Consider the following 12260-nt stretch of genomic DNA (forward strand, 5'->3'; position numbering starts at 1 on the left):
AGAAAACCAACCCAGTACATTTCCCTTTGGAGGCCCCTTTCAGGAGTGCCAATTAAACAAAAAAAAAAAGAAGAAAGAAGAAGTCTCACGAGTGGGAACTGGGGAAAACTTTTGTTTGCCAACAAAAATCCTGGAAAACCCAATAATCCCCTTCCCAAGATCCTTAAAAAAAGCTGCAACCTGCAGCATTACAATAGCTTTCACAATACCAGCTCAAGGCATCACATACTGTACATCATTCAAGTATTTCTTAATATAAGACAACAAGGAATTATCTACAACTGATAAAAACAAAAATAAGCTCTAAAAAGTAACAACATACAATCAAGATGGATTGTTGAAGAGGGTTTCAGAGTACTGCAGCCTGCTTTGAGGTGTGGGACCCCCACCCCTTGCTTCCAATGCAGCTCTCCCCCAAATCCCTTTGTCACCCCAGAGTCCTAGAAGCAGGTGAAGCAGGCACCCGCGAGAGAGCTCATGTGCTGGAAATCCCAAGTGAGAAGAAGTGTTGGTTTTGGAGCTGGATGTTTCACTTCCCAACAAAATGAAACTGCTTGTGCCGAAAAGATCAGCAGGGGTCACGATTCACATTCCCCTCCCTCACCAAAGCATCATCCAGATCCAAAAGCACAAGGATTACTTTATCCCTGCATTACTCACAATCACCCTCCTAAATGAACAAAACATGTATTGCATAGTATTGCTGTCAGCAGTCTTCAAAAACACAGGACTTCCTTCTCAGAGAAAGTATTGAGCTTGACTTGAGAATTCGGGGGAGAAGGGCTGGGCTCTACTCAAAGCAAAGGCTCCAGTAACTTCCAACTGTGCCCATGATACAAGCTTATGGCTGCTTTTAACATATAAAGATTGAAGCATCCAGTTTTGGAGAGGGGGGGAAGGGGGGAGACCACCGATTAACAGGGGCGCATCTTCCCCACAGCCAGCTTGGATTTGGAGGCCAGAATCTTTGCTCCAGGAGATGCAGGGTCGGGAGGAGATCAGAAAGAAGCCACTCATTTTACCCACTCCGCTAGCAGGTGGGTTGAACCCAGTGGTGTTACTCCCTATTTGTGCTGGTGCAACAGGAGGCGAGCCAAGCCCAATGCTTTGCAGCTTCGATTCGAAGCGCTGGGCACGCACGCGGCCTCCACCAAGCCACACACATCCTCCACCAACCCGCTTCTGGTGGCAATGCTTCTGGAAGAGGAGGTCCATCATACTCAAAAGGAACAAGCAAGTGAAGGCAAGGAGCCCCAAGCTGGCCTGAACCAGGGACAAGCAAGTGAAGGGAAGGAGCCCCAAGCTGGCCGCAACCAGGGCAGTGGACTGAGACCTCACAATAAATGGAAGCACAAGATATTTCAATGAGAGGATGGTTTCTGCATCTCACCTAGGGCCCCTGTCGTGGCATGACCAGCAGCCTTTTCCCAAGCCCAGGCCAATCAGTTGGAAAGTCCTGTTTTTACAGGAATTTTTTCCTCCCCGTACCCAAAGACCAAAAGCAGCCTGCAGATGGAGTGGTGAATTAGAGCCCTGATACCCTCCTCCATGACTCTACTTTAGACCTCAGAGGGAGGTCCACTGGCCTGACCCGTTTCTTTTTAGGTTCCTCCACCCAAAAACTCAACGTCTACACACCCAGAGCCTTTCTTGAGTCCATTCTCCCCTGCCACTCCAGCCTTCAGGTATTAGTGTTACATTCCTCCTCCTGCTAGCACACAGTCCGTCAAGCCCAGAGCCTGAACCTGCTTTAGCATATGGGCACAGACTTGCCCATCACACCCACCACGTTGGTGAAACATGACTGCATGAATCCACCTCTCCGAGGCAATCCTCTCCATTCAGTTGTTTCAGCCAAGTCCCAGACAGATTTCTATATCCGCTTAAGACCTGAATTGTGATCACACCTCAATTCACATCTCCTCCCCTGTGAAGGGGAACCCTTGGTAAGATCAACCAAGGCATGGCATCCACATAAGCAACACGGCCTATGCTGAAACATCTCTTTATATTCACTTCTGCCTCCCCAAGAAGCAGAGGCACCTCCAACTCAGATTTCCATTTCAGATCCTACTGCTGAAGAGTCAGTTCACTGCCCTGGAGCACTTCTGGAAAGCAAGCGCATTTTTTCTTTTTAGAAAAGCACCATATTGCAAATAAAGGGGTTTTGCCAGCCACACTTGCATTATCAAAAAAAAAAAATCAGGAGTCTGGAGCCCATCCTGCCACTAGTGAGTCCAGCCATTTTTAGCCATTTCCCCAAAGGAAGTTAATATCTGCTGGAGATCCATCACCATCACCTTCTGCACAAACACACACACACAAACAACACATGTGCACTCCCACCCCTCAGATAAGGCTGAGTCCTGCTCCCACCAAAGTCCAAGGCAACGCCTCCTTGGAGGTCAGTGGTGCAGAATCAGATCTGAAATGCAGAGTTACTTCCTAACTCTGAACATTAACATTTCAGAAGCCTGGGAGAGATTCGGTTTTTTCCCCCCTTTTGAGCTGTAACCTGGCAAACTATCTAACCCCCAGGAAGTATCTGGCAGGTACAGCTCAGCTTCCACCCCAAGCCTAGAAGACAGGGCAGGAACAAGGGGAGCAGAGGAAGACATTTCTAAATGCCCAAATCAAGCAAGATTTGCTTTTGCAATGAGCAACTAGGCTGTTTAAATTTTAAAAAAAAACAACTAAAACTAAAAAAGTGGTTTAATAGCTTACTCAGGAGCAGGGAGCAGAGCTGAAATCCAAGCAGAGAGGAAAAAAAGTCACACTTGGCAGAACAGGTCTCTGCTCCCTTTGAGTCACAAATCCATCTGCCAGCACAATGCTTTTCTCCAAAGTTCAGGCCCAATCCTGTACAATGCTGAGCGCCCCCAGCTCCTGAGTACTTCAGCCAGAGCCAAGGGTACTTCATCCCCAGGACCAGAGAACATGCCTTTGCCATCACATCCCCTTCCAATGCCAGGGGACCACCATGCAATGCCAAGCAGAGACTATCTACACCAGCTAATTCCTAAATGATGGTTTGTCAGACTTTCTCCCTTAAAACAAGAGAAATACTGCAATGTTTCATTGCGTTTTGGAGTCAACACAGCATGGGAAGGGGTGGGGGAAATATGCTCTTGAATTCAAGACTATCCGTCTCCCTACCCCTCCCTTCTGAGAGGCCAGATGCATGGAGAATCCTCTCGCTAGGCTATTAAAGATCAGTCCAATTCAGCTTTGGAATGAATTTGTGTTTAAAAAAAAAAAAAAAAAAAGTCAAGACAGAGCTACCCATGGTTGAATCTACCAAGTCCAAATCCAGGGAGAAACCTGCAGCAAAGTAGGAAAATAAAGGTTAAAATGCTACTTTTGTTTTTCCTGTTGCTGTTGAAAATATGACCAAGGGTCTTTTTTTTTTTTTGTCTTTTTTTTCACAGTATGAAATGAGCTGAAGTCGTAAAAGCATCCGCATATACAAATAGTCCTTTGGTGTAGAAAAAGAAAAAAAAAGGAGAAATCAAGAGTTGAGAGAGAGAGAAAAAGAGAGAGAGAGAGAGAGAGAAAAGAAAAATCATCTATCATCTGGTTCAATGTCCTTGAATGTGCCCTGGGTGAAGGAACCTCACGCTTGACTTAATACCTTTTTTTGTTTATAAAAAACAAAAAAAAAGAACAAAAACCCCAAAACAGATTTACAAGATCAGCGTAACCTTGGAAACCAGCCAATAGGAGAGAGTCCTGATCTTGTTGCTAGCTAGCAACAGCATTTCAAAAAAACAAAAAGACATACAGATACAGCACATACGTATATACAGAGAGCAGGGAGCAGCGATGGCAGGTGATCACGCTTGGTCACCCACCAGGACCAAGGGAGCGACCAGGTACTGGTTTGCAGCCACCCCTTTAGTCATGCTGCTCTTCTGCCTCCGTTTGGCCAGCTTGGACTCCGAAGGGGGAGACAGCTGCATCGAACGTGAGGTAGCTTTGATGATGATTGGTCGGGCCTCCTCCTTCTCCTCGTCCTCGTCATGCTGCATCAGCTGGCGGTTGACAGCAATGGCCTCGGCAGCGAAGGAGGTGAGCTCTTTGGCACTGCTGTTCCTGGAGGGGAGACAGTGGGGAGGCGAGGCGGTCAGGGGGAGGTCAGCGATGGGCTGCAGATGTCTGCGCTCCCAGCCGTGTCCCAGCTGCCGGGGACAAAGCAGGTGCTGGGCTCTGGGTGTTTCAGACAGGATCTGTTCTCGTGCTATTGTTTCTCAACAAAAGGACTCTGGGTCCCTTCAGCTCCTTGAGCCAGGGCAGGGTCGGGTGCAAAGTGTGCAAGCTTTACTGCCACACTCATGGGGCGCAGGGGGCTGGAGAACTGATCAGTGCCGTCAGCATCCGCAGGCAGCTGTTACCCCGACCCAGGTCCGTCTCCTTGATTGCCCTGAGTCGGTCTCCAGACCACCCCAGCGTCTTGCTCTCCTGCAGCCTTGTGCTTGGCTGGGACCTGGGATTCCCGCATATAGGAGCCTGCTTGTGCCCCCTCATCAGCCCAGCGGAGGCTAGCAACTGTAAGACAGCCACACAGCCCCCTCCAAGGAATGCAGCGCCTTACTGCACCTAACAAGAACAAGCCTGGTCAAGACCAAATCCCTGCTAGTCTCTCCCAGCCAAATGGCAGAGGTCACCAAACATGCCCTGAAGTGCTACACTGCTATTGCAACAGTGACTGCGCAGCTTCCTGGTCTCCTGCATGCGCAGCAGAGCTGAACACAACCAAGGGAGGTGGTTCCACAATGCCCCGACCTCAGCACGGGCAGCCGACAGATGCACTCACCTCTGTAAGATGATGGGGGTTGGAAGGGTGTTATCTGGTGCACACTGAAAAAAAAAAAATCAGAGAAAATAGCGATTTAGAGCCAGGCAGTGAAGCCCGTCTCATGAGCAGAGGTGCGAGTCCAGTGCCCTCACCAGGTGGGCAACAAACATCAAGATTCATGATCCTGCCTCCTGTGAAGTGGGGCCGTCCTAGAAAACTGCTAGTCCAGCAACAGGGGTGTTAGCTTGGGTCAGAAGAGACAAGCATTCAAGTCCCTGCTCTGCCATGGGTTTCTTATGTGGCCTTGGGCAAATCACGTAGCCTCAGTGCATTTCAGGCCCTCGCTGGCAAAGAAGGAATGACAGCAGTGCCCTGCTATACAAGGGTGCTGTGACAAATCAACAGGTTAAAGACCACAAGGCACCCAGATGTTATAATAATAGGGCCAGTGAAGTACCCAAGACATATCTGCATCTTGCATTAGCAAAGCTTCATCGTTTAGGGTGGCTCAGTCAATCTAACTTCTTTATTATGAGACAGGGACAATCTTGTGGTAAAGCCAGGATCAGGAGTCCTGAGATCCCGGTGCTAGCCTTGTTCTACTGCTGACCACTGTTCCCTCAGGGGAGCAGGAGGCTGATGGTCAAGCACGCCGAGAGCTCACAGGGAAGGAAGGGGAAGGAGACAGGCGAGGACTCTTAGAAAGCCACACAGGAACCTCTTGGGACATTCCTCAACTGTGCCTTCTGCATGAATAAGGCTCTTGCAGAAGCCACCAGAGCCAAGATACTGGAGAAAGGCAGCACTCACCCCTTGCACCCAAGGATGCTCCAGGACTTGGGCCGCACTGAGCCGTTTCTTGGCATCTCTAACCAGCAGCTTGGAAATTAGGTCTTTGGCTCCAAAAGAAATGTGGGCCCAGTCCTTGTCAGGAAATTCATACTTCCCTTCCTGGATACTCTCGAATAGCATGTTCTGGAGGAGAAGAGGGAAGGGATTCAAGTTCATTTTTTAGAAGAAACAAGTGTTTATTTCGGTCTGGTCAGACCTAGGACGTGGCCTCTCCCCTGGGGATTGGGAGATCTGAAGCTATGCAGAGAATCAGCAGCCTCCCCAGCCCTGCTGAGAGGTATCTGCATGTAGGGGATGAAGATGCCACAGGTACAACAAAACCTGCCCTAGGCGGCCAGCGAGACTTAGTGCCTAGGAGAGACGGCTCTTCAACCAGTGGAAGCCACGGGGGGATACTTCAATACCCTGGGTAAGGACTAGCTGACCTCTGGAGGTCCCTTCCAGCCCGACTTCTCTATGAGTCTAGCTGGAGGGATGTGGCGAGTGCTGCGAGCCCTGCAGAGCAGTGACCTGCTACTGGGGGTAGCGAAGGGAGTACAGTGCTAGCAGAGGGCTGCAGTCAGCCCCAGCTCACCTGACAGGTCTGGCACGCTTCACCACGGTCCCAGCCGCAGTCGGTGCCGCAGTGGCCCACGAAGGGCGGGTAGCCACTCAGCATGATGTACAGGATGACACCCAGGCTCCACAGGTCGCAGCGCTTATCATAGATGGAAGCCTCCTCGTTGAAGGCCTCCACCACTTCAGGAGCCATGTACTCTGCTGAGCCACACTGCGGAGAAAGAGAGCAGGGCAAAGGTTACTCAGTCAGGCCCTGGCTGCTGGGTCTACTGAACAGTGAAGGGCAAACCCAGACTGCAGCTGCCCCATGCTATTTGGGCACCAAAGCTCAGTCAGATGTTAATGAACTAAGAGCTCCAGCTTCAAGCCCCATGCCTGGGAGGTTGCAACCCAAACACCAGTGACTCATGATTACTGGCAGCATGAGAACCCAGCTGAGCTAACTCAGGCAGCCTGAGCCCAGGGCCTACACAGCTGTCCCCACCCTAGACAAGTACTGTGAGATCAGCCCTCGGGAACCAGCAGGTGAGGCCTCAGGTGGATGAGAAACATCAGCAGAGAGGAGTTGCAGCACTCTCCCTCGCTACACCCGGCTCCAAACCCTGCAATCAGTGGACAATATTGCCTGAAGGCCAAGTCCACCCTAATGCATAATAATACTAATCATATTCATAACAACAACAATAATTACACTTGAGCCAGCGGTGAAGCAAGGCCCAAGCAGGCCACTCTGCACCAGCCAGAAGCAACCTGGGAAAGAGGAAGGAACATCTGTGCTGAAGGGAAGATGGAAAAAAACCGCTGAAGAGTGCAGGGCACCAGATCTCTGTGCCTACAGATCTGAAGGGCAAAGCTCTTGGCCAAACACTGGGATTCTCCCCCGGCTAAAACAGCAGACGTTTACTTGAAGGTCATCGATGGGCTCCCACAGCTCTAGATTAGAGGCATAGAGTGATGCAGCATCTCAGGACCTCTTGAAAAACTACTGTATCTTGTTCTCCAGACCCTTCAATCACACTTGTAAACACAAGCCTCTAGGTCTCAAGATTACCTCTGAAGTCTCCAAAGCAAGTATGCACACATATGCACGCACAATCCCAACCCGTCTGCTGTCCACACTAAAGACAAGCAAGTGGAAGAGGAAACTCATAGTTTCATAGTTTCTAGGGTCGGAAGGGACCTGAGCAGATCATCTAGTCCGACCCCCTGCCATGGCAGGAAGAGCACTGGGGTCAAATGACCCCAGTAAGGTGGTCATCCAACCTCCTCTTAAAAACCCCCAGGGTGGGAGCCTGCACCACCTCACTTGGAAGCTGGTTCCAGACTCTAGCCGCCCTGACCGTGAAGTAGCGCCTCCTGATGTCCAACTTAAACCTTCCCTCCGCCAGCTTGTGACCATTGTTCCTGGTCACTCCTTGCGGCGCTCGGGGGAACAGGGACTCCCCCAGCGCCTGCTGATCCCCCCTAACCAGTTTATAACAGGCCACAAGATCCCCCCTCAGCCTTCTCTTTTGAAGGCTGAACAGGTTCAGGTCCCGCAACCTTTCCTCATAGGACCTACCCTGCTGTCCCTTGATCATACGAGTGGCCCTCCTCTGGACCCTCTCGATGCTGTCCACATCCCTCTTAAAGTGCGGCGCCCAGAACTGGACGCAGTACTCCAGCTGCGGCCTGACCAGTGCCGCATAGAGGGGGAGGATCACCTCCCTGGACCTGCTCGAGATGCATCTGTGGATGCACGACAAGGTGCAGTTGGCCTTCCTAGCCGCCTCCCCACATTGCCGACTCATGTTCATCTTGGAGTCAATAATGACTCCCAGATCCTTTTCCACCTCCGTGCTGACAAGAGGGGAGTTCCCCAGCCTGTATGTATGGTGCCGATTGTTCCTCCCCAGGTGCATCACCTTACACTTGTCTGTGTTAAACCCCATCCTATTCTCCTCTGCCCATCCTTGTAACCTGTCTAGGTCCAACTGTAGCCTGTTGCTCCCCTCTATTGTGCCCACATCCCCCCACATCTTGGTGTCATCAGCAAACTTGAACAGGGTGCTTTGCACCCCCTCGTCCAAATCACTGATGAAGATGTTGAACAGGGCGGGCCCAAGGACCGAGCCCTGTGGGACCCCACTTCCCATGTCCTTCCAGGTCGAGAAGGACCCATCCACTACCACCCTCTGGGTGCGACTCTCTAACCAGTTGGCGACCCATTGGACTGTACAACTCGGTACAAGGCTGCCAAGAGCTGTGGGGCTTCAGCTGCAGGCTCACAGGGAGACAGCCCAAAGCAAACTTTCTGCCCTTTGGGACCTTCTTTCCAAAAAAAAAAACAGACTTAGGCAGAAGATAATGACCAGGACCTATAAACAGCCCCAGTTTTCCTGGAAGGGCTGTAAACAGGGTCTCCTGGGATCCAAGCACGCCAACAAAGAACAGGAGCACGCTACATGGCTCTGAGACCGCCCCGTGGTCCGAGGGGAAAGGAGGCACACGGCAAAGACACCCAGGTGCCCTGACGGAGACAAAGGATGCATCAATTCGGTCCCTGGACACGGTCTGGAATTAGTGAGCAGTCTTAGACTTGGTTCTCTCGCCAGCTGTAAGTCAACCCCATGCACACAAAGACAGGCCACAAGCTAGCTAAGCTACCTTGAGGTCCAACCCCATGACCGCAGTAATGGAGCATCTCCCCAGAGCAAGTGAAGCTCAGGTAGTATTTGACCTGATGATACAGGTGAGGAAACCGAGGAGCAGAAGGAAAATGACTTGCCCAAGGACATCTACAGCAGAACTGGGAAATCAAAGCCAGATCCCAAGTTGCTGCCCACTTCCTGAACCACAAGCTCGGCCCTTCCTCCTCTCCTCAAACTACTTGTGCCTGCTTGTTACAATTCGGATCAAGTCACAGAACGTTTCTGGCAGGTTTCATGCCTCAGCTCTACCCCCAGCGGGTGCTGCGCTGGCGAGGCCCGACTTTCCACAAAAGATCATCTTGCCCATCCCATCCGTGCCCAGCCCTTCTCCCTGAAGTTAGCACCTTCCTTTTGCAGGCTCCTGCTGCCCTCCTGACTACAGCAAATGGGGAGAAGGGAGGAGAAGCAGCCACCCAGTGGGCACATCTACAAGTTCATTAATGCGCATTAAATCTAGTACCTCCATGGTGAAAAGAATGAATATTAGCCTATTTTAATGCACATTAGCAAAACAGCATGTTTTCTGTGATGCTTTAATGCGCATTAGAATAAGTTAATATGCATTAAAGTGCACATGTAGACGTGCCCAGTGTCATGTATATGAAGTTGTAGGCTGCTACAAATGACACCAGGATCAGGAATGGACAGATGCACAACTATCCCAGGGTAGCTCACACAGTAGGTGGCAACGACAGCACCTTCGCCTTTAGCAAAGGAGCAGGCCGATAGGAGCAGACAGTGGCACAGCTTGCACAGGAAGATTTTACCTCCGATTCTTCAGAGTAATTCTCCAGCAGCTGGGGCAGAGTTATCCTGGCTTAAAGGTCTGCCTTGTCAGTCTACTCGTCCTCCCCACCCCCCGTGTAAATATTCCCACCTCGAGGTGCTCTCCACAGTGGAGCAGCGGTTGTAGGAAAACGCCCAGCGTCCCTCATGCAAGAATCAGATGTCGGAGATGGAAGAGCTCCGCTCTCCCACGTGATCCCTCCACCTGATCGCCCAAAGGTGGATGTCACCGACGTGGCAGCTTGGATCACGCAGCCCTGCGGCACCCTCGCCAGGACACAAAGCCTTCAATATACTGACGAGGACAACACACCCTGCCCAGGGAGGGGACGAGGTTCCCTGCAACAAGCTCCTGGACTGGAAAGACAATCCTGTTCCACCTGTTCCCACAAATGGGCCAGGCTGGCCGGCACCGGGGAGGCCGCGGCTCTGGCCACAGCCCAGCGCTTTGCTGTCACGGGGGACGCAAAGCCTCTATCTCAAGGGCAGATCAGGCAGCTCGTAGCCGACAAAGGGACAAGGCTGGTAGGGCTGCTCCTGGCACCCAGCGGGCACCACAATTCAGCGCAGCAAGCGGCCCCGGGGCCGGCACGCTACGGTGGAGACGGAGCAGGAAGCGGAGGAGTTAACCAGCTGATGTAACCAGAGCTGCAGATGTCTGCAAGGCCTGCTTCGCTGCGGCCCATCCCCCCCGCCCTCCATCCCTGCCAGGGATTGTCTGGGGCTTTCCAGCTCACGTGACCCATCAGCCCACACGGGCCTTGTGACGAGAGAAAGAAAACCGCCAGGATCAGATAATCGCCTGTGTGTCAGGAGAGGCCTCGGCAGCACAGAACAGCTGATGCCACAGAAAAAGGGGGGGAAGAAAAAACAAAACAACTCTCCCAACCGTGAGCCCCAGGCAAAGCTGCAGCCACTGCTGGCACTTGGCCTTGGGGCCCAGACCAGCTCCCTACCCCCCCCCACCGCTCCCCCTTTGCAGAGGAAATTGAAAGCAGAACTTCCTGCCGAGAAGCTGCAGTGGAGGTGGTATAAATGGCACCGGGGGGGGCGGCAAATGCAAAGCAGAGCACTGAGCAGCGCCGAGCGCGCAGGGCCCAGCGATGCCAGGGAGTTTCCCCACGGGGACTGGGTGGATTCAGGATTAGGCGGCACGGAGCAGCTTGCTCGATTCCCACCCCCACCCAGCTTCCCCAGCTGGGCGGCTCGTCCAAGTTGGCGCCCCGATCCCAGCACCCGCTTCCCCATGCAAGCGTTGCATCAGCCTCAGCACGTGAACCCGACCTGACCCCCGCACCAGTAAACACCAGGGTGTGGTGGCAACACCCCTGATAGCTGAAACTTCTGCTCCCGCCTGATAAGGCCTCGCTTCCCAGGCGCCTGCCTACATGTAGCTGGCGGCGTTTGCACAGGCAAGCGAGATCCGGCAAGTCCCCTGCTCATGCTGCCGGGGGGGGCTTCGGACATCCATGCACCCAGCTGCTCAGAGCCTGGCTCAAGGCAGCGGCTGCAGATCTGAGCCGAGAAAAGGTGGCAATTCCCTTGGTGGCAATCTCCAGCCTGCATTATAGAGGGGATGGGACCAGATCCACAGGACCCAGGCCCTTTTGGCCTTAAAAGTCTGACCTGACAAGAGACATCTCTGTACCTATCCCCCCCACACAATGCTGCCGTGAAAGCCCTCCCCCACGCACCCCCACGTCCCCGCATCTGACCCACTTCTGCAAGCTTACACGGGGAAGAACAGCTCCCGCCCTCCCTTGCCTCCTCCCCCACCGCCAATAGGGCCAGCTGTTGCTAGGGCTCGATTTTAACTTATCAGCGCTGGCCTGGCAGTGTGCCACCCCCTCACCGCCCCCCCCAACTTAGAAGCAGCTAATGAGCAGCCACGCGGGGCTTACTAAAGAGCATTATGTAACCCGAGTCTCCCTTTCTAGAATGCACTCCCGCCTGCAGAGGCTCCAGGAGCCATGAATAATGCAGCAGGCTGCTGAGGACTGGAGCCCCGGAGCCTCCTGCAAGGCCCTCGGGCGGTGAGCCGCGTCCCGAGCACCTGGTGGGCTTCCCGCAAGGGGCGCCTGTAATGCCAGCCTGCTCCATGGTGGGCAGAGGCCCTCCCCGATGCCTTCAGGGCTTCCAACCACGGAGCTTCCCCCTTTCCCATGGTTGTGGGGGGCTTACAAGCTCTGGTTTTCCAACACCCGCCTTGCCCGGGGCTCTTTCCTCAGCCCCGCAGCCATCCCTGCAGACCTCTCACCATAGCCTACAGAAGCAGCCCAACCCCAGGTCCTCAGGCTAAGTGAGGGCTGACTCTTCCAGCTAACCTCATGCCGCGCTGTGCCTCGAGTTCCCAGGGCCCCTCCAGACAACCCCCCGCTGGATGCTCTCTCTTCGGGGTGGAAAACAGCAACAGGAATCTGCTGGAGCTGAGCCAGCCCTGAAAAGGCCTCTGCATTCCTGGTGCAGGCCAGTCAAAGTGGGAGGGATCGCAAATGGAGCCTTGTCTAACAAGTTCAACCAAGACTAAAAATAACCGCCTGCGAACGCTGGTGCCAGAGCAGAGGCGGGTCCAGAAGTCC

At 53.0% G+C, this 12260-nt stretch overlaps 1 protein-coding gene across 1 annotated transcript in view; it reads right to left on the reverse strand.

Annotated features, from left to right (window-relative positions):
• Window positions 1-2131: 2131 nt before the first annotated feature.
• The window catches only part of MKNK2 (MAP kinase interacting serine/threonine kinase 2), a 26889-nt gene continuing 16760 nt past the window's right edge, over window positions 2132-12260 (reverse strand). Inside the window, exons 10-13 of the mRNA XM_019513316.1 lie at window positions 6222-6416; window positions 5606-5770; window positions 4814-4857; window positions 2132-4092 (exon numbers count right to left, since the gene is read on the reverse strand). Of these exons, the coding sequence (XP_019368861.1) occupies window positions 3834-4092; window positions 4814-4857; window positions 5606-5770; window positions 6222-6416 (663 nt within the window). The 3' untranslated portion in view covers window positions 2132-3833. The remainder of the gene's footprint in view (window positions 4093-4813; window positions 4858-5605; window positions 5771-6221; window positions 6417-12260) is intronic.

This window comes from Gavialis gangeticus, unplaced genomic scaffold (genome assembly GCF_001723915.1).
Source record: "Gavialis gangeticus isolate Ggan-Ray unplaced genomic scaffold, GavGan_comp1, whole genome shotgun sequence".
Lineage (NCBI taxonomy): Eukaryota > Metazoa > Chordata > Crocodylia > Gavialidae > Gavialis > Gavialis gangeticus.